Consider the following 20,520-nt stretch of genomic DNA (forward strand, 5'->3'; position numbering starts at 1 on the left):
CACAATGAGCTTAAAGTGTCTTGTTTTATTGGTTGGACAATTGTGGTTGGACAATTTAACTGCTGGATGATGTAGCTCCCTTGATTATTGGTGAACCAGTAGAGGCCAGGATGGCAAGATTTCGTGTTACATACTTAGAACATACTGTCGGTGGATGGGGATGGGTGGGGTGGGTGGAGGGAACAGTCTGGAGGATTTCATGGTGGGTCAAGTAGAGAGTCAGCGGAAAAGATGGACACACACACACACCCCACAAGGAGAGGGCTTGACCCCACAGCTGTAATCACGAGCTCAGACCAGGAAGTGTTTCGTTCTGTTGTGCATAGGGTCGCAGTGGTTGGAACTGACTGGGTGGCACCTCACAAGGACACTAGCGGTTGTTAAGAAGCCCTGGTGGGCATAGTTATGCATTGAACAGTCCACAGCGAGGTCAGCGATTAGGAACCCCCCCACCACCCCACCCCCCCCAGCCACGGGGATGGATTAGGTGTGACTTTCTTCTGCACTGCAGCCTGGGAAACGCCCTGGCGCGGGGATGGAGCGCTGCCCCATCGGGGTCTCTCCGCTGGACCACAGCGAGTTTGAGGTCTGCTCAAATGCTGGTCGTTCCTTAGCTCGCTTGGAGAAAGACAACGACCTGGGGTGGGGGTGGGGTGGGAAAAGCGAATGAAAGGTTGACGGTCATTTGGGGGCGTTTCTCTCGCTGGTGTCTGGGGGACGCCCGTGGAGACCAGAGAATGCTGAGTTAAGGGTGGGAAGGGCAAAAGTACTCTCATCAGAGGGGGCAGGAAAGAGTGCGGCTAGGGAAATCTGCTGGGGTCAAGTTGAATCCTGGGAACCGCGGTCAGGAGCAGGCAGACGAGGGCGATAGGAAGGAAGATAGGGTGGGGGCGACGCTGGGTGGGGAGGGAGGAAAGGGTGCGGGGGGGGGGGGGCCTGGAAAGTGAGCGGGACTGAGGCTGGGGGGGCGGGGGGCTCCGAGCCGCGAGCCGAGGTTCCAGAGTGGGGAGCAGAGAACGTCCCGAGGGAGCAGGAGGAGGAGCCCGAGCCCGGGGCGCAGGGCCCCTTGCCCATCAGGCGGTGGCGCGGGGCCGCAGGGCGGCGGGGGCAGTGGGCCGGCTGGGCAGCCGCAGGCGTGGGCTCCTCGGGGATCCCTCCCTCCCCAGCGCATTGTTCCTCTGCCGGGAGACGAGGAAATTGCCTTTTGATTGCGGAAGTCAGCGGACCGGCCGAGGGGCGAGGCGGCGCGGGTCAGAATGGCAGCGTGGGAAGGGCGGCGCGCAGCCCGGCCCCGCCGCCTCTCGCGTCCCCAGCGCGCCCCGGGCGGCAGCAGCAGCCGCGGCGGCCCCCGAGCGTCGCCAGCCGCCCGGGAAGTGCGCTGCGCCCGCGGGGCGCGCTGAGCGCGCAACAAGTGGCCAGGCGCGCCGCCCGCCCGTGGCGGGGACCCTCCAGCGCCGCGTCTGCGCCCCCCGACTCCCCGACGCCAGCCCCCCACCCCGGGGGACTGCTCGGCGTCCGAATCCCTACTCTTTAGTCCGAGTCGGGATCCCGAGCGCAATGCTGAGCCATGGAGCTGAGTTGGCCTTGTGGATCGCACTGACCCTGCTGCAGGTGAGTGGACCCAGAAGGGGTCCGGGGCTGGTGCGTCACCTCCCGCCATGGATGAGAGCCAAATGCCCCCTCCACTTCCCTGCCTCCCGGGTTGTCTTTTGGCCAGTGTGGTGGTCAGAACTCCTCCTCTCCCTTGGGAACGACCCTCTAGAGGCGCCCCAGCCAGGCTGACACCTCATCCTACTGTCAAGGACAAAAAGCCAACGTGTATCTCCAGCCAGCTGTTACAGCGGGAAAGCAGCTGGGGGGAAAGTTCTCACCTGCCATCTTCTTCATGAGTAGGGACGTGGGGAGCGAGCTTAGGACGCTTGTGTTGGACACGTCCCTGAGCAGAAGGACCACAAGCCTCAGCTGTTGTCTCTGGTTCCTTTGCAGACCGGACTAGGGGAGCCAGGCAGATGCAACTTCACCCTGATGGAGCCCAGGGTCTCCAGCCATGCGGTGTCTCTCCAGTGGAGAACTTTGGGGTCACCCTGTAACTTTAGCCTCATCTATAACAGTGACACTTCAGGCACTGCTTGGTGCTTCCCAGTGCAGATCGACAACACCACCTATGAATGCAACCCCAAGGATTTACAAGCGGGAACCATCTATCACCTGAGGATTGTGTCTCTGGACGGAGAAGAGAGGACTGTGACCTTGCAAACAGGTAAAGGGCGGCAGTGCAGGCTGGACAGACAGGCCACTCGAGGGTGGCCTCTGCCTTTTCAAGCTGGTGTTTCATTTGAGTTTAAAAAAAAAAAAGAAAAGGTAACAAAGACACACACTGACAAAGATTTCTGTTTTGCTTATTGCTGGCCACAAATGACTTGGTTCACAGTCAGAAATGGCCTTAGTGCCGGGATGGAAGGCTAGCCACTTGAAGTTAGAGTGCAGCAAAGGAGAGAGCCTGTGGGGTGGGGGGAGCTGGGGGGCTGGGGAGGGATTGGGGGGATTTGTCAAAGTGCTATCCTTTGAGCTGCCATAGCATTAAAGTGTCCAACCCTATAGCAACTGTAAGCAAATGTTTCTGGGAGAAATAATCCAGCATGGTGTTGGGGTTAGGCATTTCCTCAACTTGGTTTTACTTTTTCAACTAGGTCATCAAATCCTCAGGAGTCAAACTATTCATAGAATTATTAATCGTGGAGAACTAGAAAAGTTCCTTGAAATCAGGGCACAACAATGATTTGTGTTTCAATGGAGTAACTAAAGCAGCTTACGACCAAAGAGCCTGCCTTGCTTGCTCTGTATCTCACGACCATTACGTTTCTTGCACTGTGAAAGAAGTTTCTCTTTGTGGTCACTATTTCTAACCTCTCAAGTGAGTGTTACCCTTCTCAGTCAGTTTCAAGTTCCTACCAAGTGCTTTATGTAGGGACTATGAGGCACAGCCTCCTTTCGCAGCCCTCACAGCCACTACTGGTTTAGCTTTGCAGTCAGCAGTGGCCTGAGGGTCCAGGTGAAGACTCGCCCCTTGAAATAGAGTGCAGCACAGGAGAGAGCCGGGAGATGTGGAGGGATTTGTGCACATGATGTCCTTTGAGCTGCCATAGTTGCACTCCATTGTCAGACCCTACAGCAACTTTAAGCAAATATTTCTGGAATAAACAAGTTCTCCCTCAACTTTGATGCTTCCTTCGTCTTTCTTTCACTTTTTGAGTCTTTCTTTAATGTTATCCTGCTTTGCAGCAATCGTGAAGCCTGACTGGAATCCAGGAAGTCAGGTGAAAGTTCTGCAAGTCAGACTTATCTCTCCTAGTCTCTCACATTTCAACTGTACAAAGACCACTTCTTCCACTCTGGTTCTTTCATGGGGTGTGAGAGCTTTCCGTTTATAGGGCAATTCCAGCAGGGTCAGGACATTTAACTGGCTCATGTAATAACACTTCAACCCAATGTTAATTCTCTTTTTTTTTCCAAAGAAAAAAATGTCTCCGATGGCCTAACTTCATCACTGGACTTAGCTCAGATGGAACTTTTAGTTCATTCTTGAGATTTGTAGGAACTTAAATCGAAAAAGTAACCACTTGTTAAGTATTTGGTTGTGTTTTTCTATGGCATCAACAGAACCTGAAATCAGCCACATGATTAGAACACTGCAGAAGTTTAAACAGGTTTGGTTTTGAGTCATAGAGGTGTTGGTTATTTGAGAATAATTCTGAGAAGTCTAAAAATTGGTAAAAGCAGAAAACATGTAACAGAACTTTCCAGATAAGCTAATTACATTTGATGTGGTGTTTGACCCACGGGTGTCTGTGTTGAATAAAACAGAATGATTCACAAAAATAGGTGCGCCTTCAGAAATTTCTGGGAGAAAAGATAACAAATATCTTAGGGAGCCAGAATGCAATGGTTTATTTTTGTGTGTGGAAAATTTTTTTTAAAGGACTCATGATGTGTGTTACTAGGTAGAATGGGGTTTCAGTTAAATTATGCATGTAGGTCAGTGTTTCAAGTCTAAATGAATGTGTGAAATGTAAGGAATATGTGCATTCTACTGACCACACAAAGTTAAACCAGACTTCAGCATCATCCACCAAGGCTTAGCATTCAGGGTCACTGTTTTCTCAAGAAGGGCCTTTTTCCCAAATTTGCCCCCATAAATTTTATGGGCCTCATGATCAATGTGAAGAATGAAAATTGCAGGGGATGTATGAGGAATTTTCACAGTGATTTGTGTGATGGTGTACTCCTTGCTAGAAGTCTCTACATTTTTAAAAATACAAATATTTGTTTTAGGGTATTTTAAAAATTGTTTCAGGGAGGACTTTGGGGGGACAGGGGTAGTTATTTATCTATTTATTCTATCAGTAGGGCTTTCTATGTTTTAAGGACATATAAGGAGCCTTCAAAAAGTTTGTAGGAATTGGATTTTAAAAATAATTCCATTTTTCCCAAAACTTTTTTGACAGTCTCTGGTATCTGAGACTTTCAATAAATTAGGAGAGAGCACTACTGTTCCTCTATAATGATTGTTATGCTAAAGAAATGAACCTCATAAATCTTTTTTTTTTTTTTTTACAAAAAGCATCCTAATGTGTTTTGCAGTGCTGGTTCCATTTTGCCTTTCTTACTGGTCTCTAAAATAAATAGAATTAGAGTAAGACATGATTATCTCTGTAAAATTCCAAATCTGATTTGTCTGTTTTTTTGCTTTCCAATAAGTTGACTAGCATGGATGGTTATTTTGGTATAGTGTAGACATGGCCTTAAAGATTAAAAAATAATTAATTGAATGGGAATAGTCCGGCAGTATTATTTTTCATGCCACTTTTTTTTAATTGAAGAATATATGTGGATTCTAATTCAACTCAGCAAATACTTATCAGCTTGAGTATTGCAAGGAACTAAGCCTGGTACTGATTGGTGAGCATACAAAAATGATGACCAAGACATCTTTCAGATGGGGTGCGAGAGGAACAGGAGGAAGGGAGCAGCAGAGCTGTATGTACCTCTATTGCTGAATAAGGATATTGCCTGCCCTCATGTATGCATTACCTTCTAACCTTAGAGAAGAAGACATCTGGTGGCTACTGGTTGTCATTAAATGATCAATCCAATCAGAATATGCTCTGAAAGTAAAATTACTTGATTGTGAATTCTCCAGGAATCCATGAGTGTAGCTATCAAAGAATGCAGACACCTAGAGATTACATCATCAGGGTCAGGAGCAGAGGTGGCAAACAAGTTGCGCCTGGGAAAGGATTTCTAGGTATCTGAATGGCAATACATTGTGTTTCATTCATGTAAAAAAATCAAGTTATCTACCGGCTGTGTGGGTTCCCTTGAAATATCAGAAATTGGGGGGAGGAGGAACTATGCCTGTATGCCTTGAATTCCTAAAGCTGTGTTATAACTTCTCTTTTAGACACCAATCCACCACAGTCCCTCTTCATTTCTTTCCATACCCTAATGCATCCTAGGCATTGCCATTTGTGACTTCTACTTTAGTGATTTAGAATGTTTTGCAAAGCAGTAAGAAAGACCTAAAATGGCAGCTAGCACGTGGTAAGTGTTCCATAAATATGGGTGGAAGCAATGATAAATAAGTCAAATGCGTGAATGGATAGCTGGATAGGATAGGTTAAAAAAATTCACTGCCATCAAGTTGATGTCATCCCATGGTGACCCTGTAGAACAGGGCCGAGCTACCCCTGGTGGTTTTGAACCACAAACCTTGCAGTTTGCAGACCAATTCCTAACCACTACCCCACCAAGGTTCCTCTGATAGAACAGGTAGTCAGACCTGTAAATGAATAAAATGACTCCAAGGTCAGCTGTTCAAAACCACCAGCCGCTCATGGGAGAAAAATGAGTCTTTCTAGTGGAGTGAAAATGCACAGCCCTGGAAACCACAGGACACAGGAGCTACTGTGTTCTCCAGGGTTGCTCTGAGTCAGCATCCACTTGATGGCCGTGAGTTTGGACTAGATTTAGTATTTATTCTCTTTGGTTTGAGGTAAACAATGAAGCGTGGAAAAGTAGTCTAGAAGGAAAGAATCCTTTTTTTTTTTCTTGAAAGAATCTTTTGAAGAATAACATTTGTTCTCTTGTTAGTCAGTTTCCTCAACGAATTACGTGGCTTAGAGCATGGGATAAAGAGTCAGAGCTCGTTTTAAAGGCAGAAACTTGGTCCCCCCCCCCCCCCAAGGAGAGTGAAAATTCAATAGCAGGGCTGGCGAGTCTACTTTTTAAACAAGTGTCAGAGTGAACCATGTGCACTGAACGGCAAAGGACTGGTACCACTGCTGTTTATCTATGATATCCTCTATATCATGTCCCAGAAGAAAATGACTGTAATGTGTTTTGTGCTTTCATGGTATATGAAATGCTTTCACTTTACTTAGCAGGTAGTAGTGGGTGATGGTAGATAGATAGTTGGGTGGATAGATAGATAGATAGATAGATAGATAGATAGATAGATAGATAGATAGATAGATAGATAGATAGATAGATAGATAGATAGATGAGAGAGAGAGAGAGAGAGAGAGAGAGAGAGAGAGAGAGAGAGAGAGAGAGAGAGAGAGAGAGAGAGAGAGAGAGATGGATACTGAGACCTTGTCAGTTTTCCTTGGGTCTGAGTAAATTATGAAGCCCAGGAAGTAGTCTAGAGGAAGATGACTTTAACTATACACAGTACATGCTCGTGGCATTTGCCTTCTTGTTAGTTTCAGCTACTACGAAATCTGGGGGGGGGGGGGAAGAAGGAAAATAAAAAGAAGTCCTTAATTTTTTAAATTTTATTTTCGTAAAAACTCTGTAGAGTGTATTGTGTACAAAAGTGCAAGCTAGACACCTGCTATGAATTGAGCTCTGAATGTAGGCTTCTTAGGCACATCATCTAGCCTCTCCAGACCTGCTTCAGGGAGCTTATTGGTTATGAATTGGCTGCTAACTACAAGGTTAAAACAGCCTGCTGCTCTGCAGGAGAAAATGGTGCTTTCTACTCTTGTATAGAACAACAGTAACGGAAACCCACAGGGGCAATTCTACCCTGTCCTGTAGGGTCAACATGAGTCAGCATCGACTATATGGCAGTGAATTTGAAGAGGCTTGTTTCTAGGAACCCAGGTAGCTCTGTCCAGTAAGCAATGGACTACTCACTACAAGATCTGTGCTTCAAATCCACCAGCAGTTGGACAAAAGAGACAGATGAGCTTATCAGTTCCCATAAAGATTCACAGTCTCAGGACTGATAAGGTCGCTATGAGTGAGACTCCACTCCATGGTAAGGGGTTTGGTTTAGGCTTGTTTCCATGGACCAGTAGTGCTGGACTCGTTAAACAGTGGACTTGTTAATTCAAATAAGATGCGGCTGTCAGCTGCTGTGAGCATTATAGCCTGGGAAACCGGTATCTGTAAAGATGTGTTGGAACTGACTGTAGAGCAATGGGGTTTTTTGTTTTTTGTTTTTTTTTTTTGTTTTGGTAGGGATAATCCTATAGAAACAGTCTGGTAGTTTAGAAGCCCTGCTGCCATAGTGGTTTGTGAGGTAAGCTGCTAACCACAAGGCCACTGGTTCAAAAATACCAGCTGTTCCACGGGAGAAAAATGAGGCTTTCTGCTCCTTGAAAACCCACCGCTCTACTCTGCCCTAAAGGATCGTTATGAGCCAGAGCCTTCTTGATGGTAGTGAATTTGAGGTTGTTGTTTTGTTTTGTTTGGGGCATTATGATCTATAGTGACCCACTGCCATCAGCTCTAATATTGCTTTCAAGTTGTGATTAGTCATTCCAAATTTCCATGTGACATTTTGTTGTTACTTTTCAAGCCGACTTTTAAAGGAGATCTTATATTGTACAAAATACTTTAATATCTACCTAGACTTAGCCAATACAAGTGTAGCATAATGATTAAATGTGTTTTAATATGAAGATACTATGAGCAGCTATTTATCTGCAAGTATGCTGAACTCTTGATGACAGGCTTCAGTGTTTAGCATTTTACCATTTACAGTCTGATTATTCCAGAACTTCTAAAGTCAGGGTGGATTACTTATATGGAGTGAACTAACCCACTTCTCTGCACTTGATCTTCCTGTGTGGTTTTAGGAAATTCCCCTCTAAGTTATTCAATTATTCTAATCAATTCAGTACCTACCTAGTGTATACCTAGTGTATAAAGATGTGAAATCTAAGGCATGGGAATCTGAGCTGTAAGCATAATCCAGTCAATCATCTTATTAAGCCAGAATACTCACTGTAGTCAAGCAGCAGCAATAACCAAGAACTATTACCTTTCTGTAATTATATTTCATTAGCTAGAGGTTGAGGTACATTCATTGCCATTTGTTTTTCTGCTTGCTTTTTAAACCTCCACCAAAGAATGGCTTGGGACTTTTGGAGCTGCCTCCTGCTTTCCGTAAGAAAAGCCCTAATTATTTTAAAGAGCAAGTTGAGGTTTAATCCATTTTGTATAAAGTGCTACGTCAAATCCCCCAGCCACCTGCTTTTTACTAGATTGAAAGCCTATTGCCACGGAGTTGACTCATAGGACCAAAGAGCCCTGCTCCACAGGATGGCTGAGGAGGTGCAACTGCAATAGAAGCAGACAGGGACACTGCTGGCGGGTTAAAGCCACCAAGCTTTGAGTGAAGAGCCCAACACTGAACCCACTGGCAGGGCTCCTAGGATTGGAACCCTAATTTCTGTAAACCTACTTGGTAAAGAAACAGAAATCGCCTCTTTGATTGCCGGAAAAGTTGATCCCTTGAACTTGAATTACATGGTGATGGTAAGTGAGGTTTGGGAGAGGTTAATAACCAGTTTGAAAAGACCTTGAGTACTTGCGGACAACTTAAAGATCACCCCAAAATAGAAACGTTCTTGCTGCTTCCAGGGGGATAAAAATGGTAGGGATATTCAGAGATTATTTGACAGTGATGCAGGATAGACAGAATCGGGAATATATCGAGAGCACTCAGGCAGTAATCCAGACACAAGATGTTGTGAGCAAAAGCAATAAGATTAGGGGGAAACGGAACAGACATGGAAAACATTAAAAAAAAATTAAACATGGTGTTTTTTGTTATTCATTTTGACAATGCTATTCTATCCAAACAGCCAAGTGAAAACTTTAGTCAATTTGCACATTAGTTCTCACGGACCCCTGGTTTGAGTTGTGTTGTGCTACACTGAGCATGCACTTCCGGACACCCGATTCTGCCCCGGACGGCAGAGGTGTGATAGATAAAGAGAACACGTGGCTGTAGAGCCCGGTTTGGAGTTCAGCTCTACTACCTGTTTGCAATGAACACGTCACTCAGTGGCTCCGAGTGCCTGTCTCAACTGAGAAAGAACAGTTTAATCATCAGATTCTGCATAAATACCATAAGGTGCTTTTGTTCCTTCAAGAAGAGCGTTTGGCACCATGGTATCCACAAATAAGGTTGAATTGATTTCTGATATGAATCCAACCATTTCAAACTGTCAATACTCTATCAGTAGACACTAATGTTTTAATGGGCATGCTTTGGTCAAATACTAATCATCAGAGAGCAAATACTTGCAGTTTGTCAGTGATGCTCTCCCTCTTCTTAGCCCACACTCCCCTCCCCCGCCCCATGAACAAAGGACGAGGGCAGGAATTCAGTCTAACTAACTTCTTCTTTGTCCTTTGCTTACGTAAAGGCTGCTTGGTAACAAGCCTGCTTATCAAATTCTGGGGCTTCCTGATATCCGTGTTATTTTGTTGTTAGAGGTCTTACGTCTATTTCGACTCATAGTGACTTGCAGAGTTTTCCAGCCTGTGGCCTTTAGGGGGGCAATTCACCAGGGCCTTCTCCCATGGAATCCCCAGGCCTTCCTTCAACCTGCCAGCATTCCGGTTCGCAGCCAGTCACTTGACTGTTGAGCCCTGGTACATGAGATGAATACTGCAGATCTTTGTCTTTATTATCCCATATTTCAGGTCTGTCTGAAGCCAAGAAGGACAAAGATGTCTTAAACTTACAGCTAATGGAAAATGTTTGATATGTTGATCAAATTATTCACCTGGTTACTAGGTATATGAGAGTGCTGGGTGCAAAACCCAGAGACGTGAGACTGCGCATGTATAAATCCTTGCTTCCTCTGACAATCAGCAGAAATTACAGGGCACGGACAGCATTTTTAAAATAATGTTGTCTTGTGATTGACATAAGGCCAAATAAGGGCATGGAGCCTTCTAATAGATTCAGAAGGCACCGCGGACAAACAGATCGCAGACAGTGCATGGGCCACCTATGGGCGCCAAAGGCTTATTTAAGCTTGTTATCAATCTAACGTCTTTTTCTAAGGATTTATCACATAATAGGAGATTACAGGTATAAAAATTCACTTTTAAATGGCACTTAAAATCTCATTATAGAAAGAGAATTAGCACCTCTAATGAAGGTATCTACTTTTCATCTAATAAAATATTTTTAAACTTTTTTTTAATATGCCAGCATGTTCACTGGGCTTAAGTAAAAAAGTCACCTCTGAAAACGAGTTAACTTCTGCGGCAAGCATGGACAACTGCCAGCAAGGGGCTTTATCACAGTAGAAATGGGCCTTCAAGTGTTTGTTTCCAGTGCAAATTCTCGCAGCCCAGGCACTTCCCAGTCTCATTGTTCCTTTGTTCTAGCGGATGTACAAAGGATGACTGTTTTGGTTTTTGGCTCAGAGAGATCAGATAAAGTCTGCATTTCTGAATTTCACTCTGTAGGCACGCAATCTTAAAATTCAATTTCTGTAACTTGGATTTTGCAGGTTGCCTGTGTTTAGATGATGGTGGTGATAAACGCCATTTTCGTGAACCTTTATCTGGCTTTGTCGTTAGCATCCGTGGCCGCAGAGATCCATTTGAACTATCGCTGAAAACAGCTGTTGCCTCCTCCTTGTCCTTTAGTGAAATCGCCGCTTCAGCAAGAATGCTTCTCACTTGGTTCCACAGGGTTGCTCTTAAATGTCTGCGTGTTCCGTGCCGAGTGGCTGCAACCAACAAAACTTCCTTCTCACAGGGGCCACAGGTCCCAACTAAGGACATGGGTGCTTACGTGACTGCCATTGAGGTGATGCCAATTCGCAGTGACCCTGTAGGACAGGGTCGAACTGCTATGAGTTTCCAAGACTTTAATTCTTGATTTTTCTCCCAGCCATGAAGTCTCAGGGGAAGGTCTTTCGATCAGCTACGGAGGGTCTTGTCTTTTTGAGATTCCATTCCTGGGTGATCTTCGTGTAGTTCGCCATCTCTGCTTACTCACTTGCTTATTTAATCTCTTTTATATCTCAAAAGAGATTTAATGAAGGCACACTCTTCGCTAATATTGCCTAATAAATAGAACAAAGACTGCCAGTTCCCAAATAGGAATAAACCTGAAGTATGAGGGTTAGGAGTGATTTGGGGGTGGAGAGGACACAATTAGGCTCTCGTAGGATTGAAGTGTCTTCTTACCAGGTTCCCAATAACATTTCGACAAGGGACAAATTGCATTCTTTCCTTTTATTAAGACGCCCATAGCCTCGTGGCATAGTGGTTCGATACTGAGCTGCTTAACCACAACCGGCAGTGTGAAACTAACTGCCCGAGGAGACTCCGCAGGAGACAAACAAGGCTTTCTCCCATCTACAGAGTTATGGTCTCGGAAACCACGGGGCCAATTCTACCGTGTCCTACTGGGCTTCGGTGAGATGGAAGCAACTCAAGTGCAGTGAGTTTTGTTTGGGGTTCTATGTAAGACAAAATTCAAATACTGCTGCCAAGCAGAAATCACCCTTTGTCCTCAAGAAAAAATAGACGAGCATCATCTTGGGAATGTTAAGTTTTAGCTGAGCAGAACGTTCATGGTATTAAACTGATAAGATGCTGTCAAGGCTTTTTTATGAGGAAGATAATTAAGGCTATCAGGTTAGCTTCCCTAAGACCAACCCCCCACCCCCACTAAAATCATCCTGCTTTTGCCTCCGTTTTGTAATTGAGAGGGGAAAATAATTTATGATAACGTAGACAGAAAGAAGTTTATATTACTGAGTGCCCACTGTGCACCAGGTAGTTTCCCTTATCACCTTGTTATTTATCAAAACATTCTTCCTTCAACCACTAAGTGCTATGGAGTGCAATCTGACTCACAGTGGCCCTATAGGACAGAGTAGACCTGCCCCTTCGGGTATCCGAAACTATGCCTCTTTGTAGGAGAAGAAGCCTTATCTTTCTCCCGAGGAGCATCTAGTAGGTTTGAACCCCTGACCTTGCAATTAGGAGCCCAGCGCATAACCAACTACTCCACTAGGACTCCTTCCCAAAGGTTGCCGTTATGAGGACAATGGAACTGGGATTTGAATTTGGTTCCGTCTGATTCCCAAGTCTTCACTGGCTACCACTACACCTTGGCTTCTTGTGTGATAATTATCCTCTCTTGACTGTTGCTCTTGGGTGCTGTGGAGTTGATCTCAGCTCCATATGACAGAGTAAAGTGACTGCAGAGAGTTTCCCCATCTAGACTGACGTCTTTACAGGAGCAGATGAACAGGTCCTTCTGGAGAAAATCCGCGAAAAGCAAAAAGTAATCCTCAGCACCTCCCCTGTGCCAGACACTGTTGTAAATGCGTTATGTAATATAACGTTCAATTCAAGTAGTTTTGCTAGAAAGATAACAATATTGTCAGCATGGGTTGGATGGTGCAACTGAGGGCAAAGAAGTGAGGAAATGGCCCCAAATGACAGTGTTGCAAGGTAGCAGACTAAGAAATCAGATTCTGCGACCTACACGCCTCCAGTAAGCAAAGTGACTGGCACACGGGGGTGTCACACTCACAGCCTGATCTTTCCCGCTCGCCTAGGTTTTGAGCTCTTTGGTTGCTTAAGGTTAAGGTTTGGTAAGATTACTCTTGCCTCTGCCACAGGAAGTTTCAGGTTTGTTACGGATACCACAAAATTCCACCTGCCTTATTAAATATCCGCAGTCCAGTATACGCCTATAAATCATAGCATGAAGCACAGACAAAACATTAGATTGACTGTAGGTCAGGAAGCCTGTGGCGTCTCTGCTTATTACTGTCTAATCGATTCTGACTCGTGGGGACCTCGTGTGCCGAGCTCAAGTTCCATAGGGTTTCAAGGATGTCACCGATCAGACGAGGTCATCAAATCTGCCCAGGACCATGGGGATAGCATTGGATGCCTAACGGCTCATGCCTCTGGTGGTGCCATTCAAGAACAACCCACTGCTGTTGAGTCGCTTCTAACTCACAGCAGCTCCATGGGACAAAGTCGAACTGATCAGAGGGTTTCCAAGCCTGTTGGTCTTTATGGAAGCAGAGAGCCTTCTTACCTGTCTCTCTTAGAGCACCTGGTGGGAGCAAACCCAGCCCTTCCAGTTAGTTGCCCACCATGTTGCCAAGGTCCCTGGTGTCATTAGGTAACCTGGTTTTGCCGAGCTATTGTACCTATTTCTATTTATCAATCACAAATAAACATTGGCTTAAACCTATAGTATTCTTTTTATTTTTTAATACGGCTTTATTGGCATATCATTCACAAATCATGCAATTCAATAGTGAAGACATATTAAGAAGAGTTATACAATCATTACCACAATCAATTTTACAGCCTTTTGTTTGTTTTTGGTTAAATCACTTTTAAAATGAGTTGGGCAATCACAATCACTTCTAGTGCTCCCTCCCCACTCCTGCATTCATTGTTTGCTCCCCAGATTCCCTCACCCCCCTACGTCTCTCACCCCGTCACCCCACCTCCCCTATAAACCCTTGCATCAGTTAATATCTCTACGAATATACTCCTTCTGTGCTTCACAAACTGGGAAACCCAATAGAAACAAAACAAAATGGTAAGGATAAAAATAATAATAATAACACAAAGAAAAAATACAAATAATGAGTGAAAAAGAAAAAATTGCCCTCAATATTTTTAAAAGGCAAGGAAGAAATTTTTGTCATGGAACAAGCAACAAATACTAGAACAAATTCCGGTTGGGTCAAGAGGGAGGTCAACTGACCAAGTATCAAATGATGTCCAGCATAATCAAGTTACAATGGTCCCTATCTATCTGATAGTATGACTGTTTGAGTCCCTTGCGTGTGGATAGTGGATATCTGATCTGACTAGATACTCTGCAGATGAGTTTTGGACTCACACTGTCCTCCATAGCCTTCTACAAATTGGGTGTTCACCATGTAAACTCTGAGACTTTCCCCTTCGTCATGTTTGGGTTTTGTTACTGTCATCTTTGGATCACACAAGCTGGTGGACTTAGTTGAGTCCTCACTTAGCTGGTTGCTTGTTTGAATACTAGCCTTCTAGACCATGGGTACTTTTTGCAATTGATAGCCCGACACCATCTGCTTTCTTCACCACACTTTGCTGTAGCACCCTGTCTTCAGTGATCATTTCATGAAAGTGACTATTGAGCAGAGCCATGTTATCAGAACTAATTGCTCTTGGATTGAGGCTAGAGTTAAGTGGGAGCCCAGAATTCATCTGTTTGTCCATGGGATATGCAAGACTCATACGGTCTATACTATTCTAGATTCCTAGAAGTATTTTGCGAGTAAAATTTCATCTATCAGAAGTTAGTTAGGAATTGAAGTCATTATAGCCATGCCACTAAATCACCCAGTGGATCCTTGAAAATTGGTCTCTAGTATATTGGTCCTACTTTATATATTAAGTATCATGAAGGATTCCAGAAAAATCTCTCATGTCTTTGTCTCTCTACTGTGCTACACCCAGTTCTGAGGGTACCAGAACACCAAGGTCTATTCCATCCAGTCTATTCCAACTCACAGTGACCCTATAGGACAAGGTAGAACTGCACTGTGGCTTTCCAAGGCTGTGAGCAGAAAGCCTCATCTTTCTCTCGAGGAGCAGTTGGTGGTTTTGAATTTCCAGCCTTCTGGCTAATAGCCCAGTTTGTAACCCACTAGGCCACCAGGGCTCCGTTACTGAGGGTAGAGAGATCCTCCTTTCCCAGATGTCCCACAGTACCGCGAGAGTGCTGCTCATTAAATGCCATTGACCTACTTCCAAATCTGGAGCCATGCTGTACAGTCTATTTCAAGTGCTACAGTGGGGATTCAACACTAGGAAAGTGAGAAGCCACAAATAGTCCCATGGCTTTGAGAACTGAAACTAATGAACAGCTGAGCCCAGGGTTTCCCATCTACTCTAGGGTGCTAGCAGCTCCAGGGTGTTCCCTAGGCTTCATTCCCAGAACTGGAGTTTAGAAAATCTAATGATAGAGGGAATCCCACTTTTAGTAGAATCCGTTTGGTGAGCAGACCTAACTTAGACTCCTTTGTGATTTTCTAATATCTAAGAACCACCACAAATATGTATATTTTTTCACCCAAAAGCCACTCCCTAGAAAATAAAAAGTGCAGCACAAATTTCAGATATGTCTTAATATGTTTTCTGTTGATATTTTCAGCATTTATTTAGAAATAACCTTGGTGTTTGTCAATGTTTGAAAAGTGTGTTAAATAGGCAAGCTAATATAGATAAATAGGTAGAGAGAGAGAGAGAGCGAACCTGGCTTCAATTTCAAGGCCAGAGCTAGCTTAACAAAAAAGTTTTATTAAAAATAAAAGAGTTCATATGACTAGTAAGCAGTAAGAGATTTTTTGTTTTGTTTTACTTATTTGATTGCTTATTTGGTTAGTAGGAGGTAAAGTAAAATAGCAATAGATGTCCGAGGTATGGGTATCAAACACCGTCTCACCGTCTCAGGTTCTGTTGCAGGTCAGCTCAGATGTTCCTCAGAAATCTCTCCCCCCCCCCACCCCCGCTAGTTTTTCTTATTATTGCCTTTTATTCATAAAAGGAAATGTGGCCTTTTATTTCTTTTGGTGGGTTAGGAACTACCCAAAACCAGAACCACTGCTATAAGTTGATTCTGACGCGTGGTAACCCTCCCTGGACGTGATCCCATAGAACTGCCCCGAAGGATTTCTTTATAGAAGCAGACTGCCACATTTTTCCTCCATAACTCACAGGGGTATTTCAATGTTGTCGTAGTACATATTACTAATGATGGACCACACACACACACACACACACACACACACACACACACGATGGCTGCAATTATGTTCCTCGTAACTCGAGCACTACTTAAATTGCTTTAAAAACCTTAATGTGGACTGCAGCAAGGAAAACAGCCATTTGACAAAGCCTCATGCCCTGTCTCCATCCGTGGCATTTGCCTTGCAGATCCTCTCCCTCCCGCGAGGGTTGAAGTCAGGAGAGAGCAGAGCACGCCGGCCAGCTTGCAGGTTTGGTGGACTCCTTCTCCCGGGACAGTCAGCTGGTATGAGGTGCAGCTATTAGATGACAAGAACCAAGAGATCCAGAGGGCGCAAGTTCAAGGCAATACTTCACGGACTGTGCACACTTTCCTTAACCTCACTGCTGGCAATAAGTACGATATTGCCATCTTAGCGGTTTCTGGAACTAAACGTTCGTCTACAGTGTACACCAATGGATCCACAGGTAAGAGCTATGTACAGGTAGTTGGGTTTTGTTCGTGATTCTTCTAAAGGCATGGGAATGAGGATGAGGATACCATGCCAGGCACAAAAGGAAGGAGGGCAAAGCTGTGTGGACCAGTGGAAAGACTACCGAAACAATGAGGCAGGCTGCGCTGTCAGCTTGCTGCGTGATTTTTAAAAAATCGTGGAACTCTTGCTTTCTTTTTTTTGTTTGTTTGTTTTTACATTTTATTAGGGGCTCATACAACTCTTATCACAATCCATACAGATACATACATCAATTGTATAAAGCACATCCATACATTCTTTGCCCTAATCACTCTCAAAGCATTTGCTCTCCACTTAAGCCCTTTGCATCAGGTCCTCTTTTTTTTCCCCTCCCTCCCCAATCCCCCCTCCCTCATGTGCCCTTGGTAATTTGTACATTGTTATTTTGTCATATCTTGCCCTATCCGGAGTCTCCCTTCCCCCCCTTCCCTGCCGTCCATCCCCCAGGGAGGAGGTCACATGTGGATCCTTGTAATCAGTTCCCCCTTTCCAACCCACTCACCCTCCACTCTTGCTCCCTGACGGCTTTTCTGATTCAAAGCCACGGCCACAGGCTTTGTATGCCTTCTTTTATAAGTTTGATCCATAAGACATTTAGAAGATGTGTCCCTCCTTTATATATCCTTCCATAACATCAACTCATGATGTTTCCTAAATATTCCTATGCTTGAAACAAGTCTTGCTCCCTTGACATGGTGGGAGGTAAGTCACCTTCTGCACTTACACATCGCGATACCAATGGCACCTTATCACTCCCTTGATCTTTCTTATCAGTCCCACTCCCCTCTTTGGCTCTCTCTGTTTCCCTCTCTCTTTCATCTATCTAGTTCCTTCCTTTGTCTCTTCCGTTTCCTACTGCATCATGTCACCCATTATACACAAAAGTTATCTTTAATACCTACTAAGTAGTATTGTCAATGCTATAAACTATATCTGTGGGCCTCTCTAGATGGAATACACAGAAATCAAGTTGACTACATCTTTCAGAAGAGACGATGGAGAAACTCACTATCAACAGCCAAACCCAGACCAGGGGCTGACTGCTGAACAAAACATGAGTTGTTCCTATGGAAGTTCAAGTTGAAGAAAATGAAAACAAGTCCATGAGAACCAAAATATGACCTTGAGTCTATCACACTTGAATTTTGAGAACATCCGAAGAACAGAATACAGATGACAGACCTGTTGAGCTGTGGGATGATTTCAAGAACATCAGACACTAAGAAGGGAAAGGGTCGTTCAGAAGAAAGAAAAAATCAAAGTGGAGGTCAGAAGAAAATCTGGACCTTGCTCTTATTCACAGGGAAGAAAATCTGGACCTTGCTCTTATTCACAGGGAAGCTAAAGCAAACAGAAGAAAGGATGAAGTCAAAGAGCTGAACAGAAAACGTCACAGGGCAGCTCAAGAAAGCAATGTAAAATATTATAATGCAATGTGTAAAAACCTAGAGTTGGAAAACCAAAAAGGAAGAACAGGCTCAGCTGATAAAACTCACGGAAAAAGCCAAGCCTCAAGCTATAATATTGAAATATTCTATGGAAAATATTGACCAATGCAGGAAGCACCAACAGAAGATGAAAACAATACAGTCACGGTGCCAAAAAGAACTAGTCGACTTTCACCCAGGTCAAGGGGTAGCCTATGATCAAAAGCCAATTGCACTTAAGGAAGAGGTCCAAGCTGCACTGAAGGCGGTCTCCAGAATCAAAGCTCTAGGAATTGACAAGTACCAATTAAGATGTTGCGGTACACACTGGATACATCCAGTTATGCCAAGAAATTGAAAGACCGCTAACTGAAAGAGCCAACCAACGGAAAGAGATCCATATTTAAGCCCATTCCAAAGAAAGGTGACCCAACAGAATGCAGCAATTATCTAACAGTGCCATTAATATCACATGCAAATTAAATGTTGCTGAAGACTATCAACAACAGTTGCAGACGTGCGTCTACAGGGAGCTGCCAGAAACCCAAGCTGCCTTCAGAAGAGCACATGGCACAAGGGATGTAATTGCTGACACCATGTCGATCTTGACTGAAAGCAAAGAGTACCAGAAAAAATGATGACTTCTGCTTTATTAACTCTGCAAAAGCATGGACTGTATAGATCGTAACGAACTCTGAATAGCCTTGAGGAGCGAGGAAATTCCAGAACGGTCATTGTGCTTGTGTGGAAACTGTACTGAGACAATTATAGACAATTGCAGACATGGTTTCAAATCAGGAAGGTGTGTGTTAGGGTTGTGTCCTCTCATCATACTTGTTCAATATGCAAGCTGAGCAAACCACCAGAGAAGCTGGACTCTGTGGGAAATCAGGGGAAGCCTGATTGACAACCTTCCACACTCAGAGGACGCAACCTGTCTTGCTGAAAGTGAGGAGGACTTGAAGCACTTGCTGATGAAGATCAAGGAGGACAGGCATTAATATGGATTACAACTGAATGTGAAGAAAACAAAACCCTCACAATTGGACCAACAGATAAACAGAAAAGCTCACGTTGTCAAGGATTTCTTATATTTGGATCCAAAATTAATTCACATGGAAGCAGTGGTCAAGAAATCAAACACCACACTTCAGAGGGTAAATCCACTGCATGAGATCTTCTTAAAGTATTTAAAAGCAACGGTGACACAAAGGTGCACCTTGTTGGGAGCCGATAGCCATTAAGAGCTGGCCGAGACCCTAACAGCACCTGCCCCAAGCGACGGTGTTTTCAGTCACCTTGTATGCGTGTGAAAGTTGGACATTGCGTTACACAAACCATGGTGCTGGGGAAGACTATTCAAAGAATCAAGAGCTATCAAAAGAACAAAAAACAAATCTGTCTTGGAAGAGGAACAGCTGAAATGTTCCTTAGAAATGAGGATGGTGAAACTTCACCTCCCATACTTTGCAAGTATCAGGAAAGACCAGTCCCTGGAAAAGGGCATCATGCTTGGTAAAGTGGAACCAAACCCAAACTCCCTGCCGTCAGGTTGCTGCTGAGTCCTATGGACCCTCAGGGACAGAGTAGAACTGCCCCCTGGGAGTCTCTAAGACTGTAACTATTTGGAGGAGCAGCAGAAAGCCCATCTTCCTCTCTCACTTGGCAAAGTTCAAGAGCAACGGAAACGAGGACGACCCTTGACCAGCTGGATTGGCACAAGGGCTGCAACGTGGGCTCCGGTGTAACAACAATTGTGAGGATGTCACAGGCCTGGGCAGGTCACGACAACTCAAACCAACTCCGTGGCATCTAATGAGTTGGGGAGACAGACAATTATGGTGTAGCTTTCAGCTGTAGACTTTCAAAAGACCAAAAATCAACTGAAATTCAAGAGTGCTGTTATGTGTTACTGGTACTACTCCAAATAGATTTACAAAGATATACAAATGAATGCGTGATTTGTAATCCAATGTGTGTATGTCCTCTACAAGGAAATTATGAATAACACTTTAGACTTGATTTCTCTCCGCCTCCCTCCCTCCCCACTTCTAGTGCCATCTCCCGTGAAAGATATTGGGATTTCCACCAAAACCGATTCTCTCTTGATTTCCTGGTCTCCTGGCTCTGGGAATGTGGACCGATACCAGCTGATGCTAATGGATAAAGGGATTCTAGTCCAGGGCGGCACCGGGGACAAACATGCTACTGCCTTCACTTTTCGTGGGCTGACACCTGGCCACCTCTACAACCTCACTATTGTGACAGAGGCTGCGGGCCTGCAGAACTACAGATCGAAACTAGTCCGGACAGGTATGTTTTCTAGGTAGTGAGCAAGACTACAGCTCAACGCAAGGAATTGTTTCATAAACAATGATCTCCTTTTATTGTTGTGTTGATGTTAGCGCTTTACTTCCCTCGTTGAGTACACCCATTCCTACCGCCTGCTCTTAAGCAGGCATCCTTGGGCCATTTGTGACAGTCCT

The 20,520-nt window shown here is 44.5% G+C and overlaps 1 protein-coding gene across 1 annotated transcript in view; it reads left to right on the forward strand.

Annotated features, from left to right (window-relative positions):
• PTPRB (protein tyrosine phosphatase receptor type B) overlaps window positions 1-20,520 on the forward strand; it is a 121,036-nt gene that overhangs the window by 32,033 nt on the left and 68,483 nt on the right. Inside the window, exons 4-6 of the mRNA XM_075552777.1 lie at window positions 1,987-2,260; window positions 16,282-16,560; window positions 20,090-20,347. Of these exons, the coding sequence (XP_075408892.1) occupies window positions 1,987-2,260; window positions 16,282-16,560; window positions 20,090-20,347 (811 nt within the window). The remainder of the gene's footprint in view (window positions 1-1,986; window positions 2,261-16,281; window positions 16,561-20,089; window positions 20,348-20,520) is intronic.

Source organism: Tenrec ecaudatus, chromosome 6 (genome assembly GCF_050624435.1).
Source record: "Tenrec ecaudatus isolate mTenEca1 chromosome 6, mTenEca1.hap1, whole genome shotgun sequence".
Taxonomy (NCBI): Eukaryota; Metazoa; Chordata; class Mammalia; order Afrosoricida; family Tenrecidae; genus Tenrec; species Tenrec ecaudatus.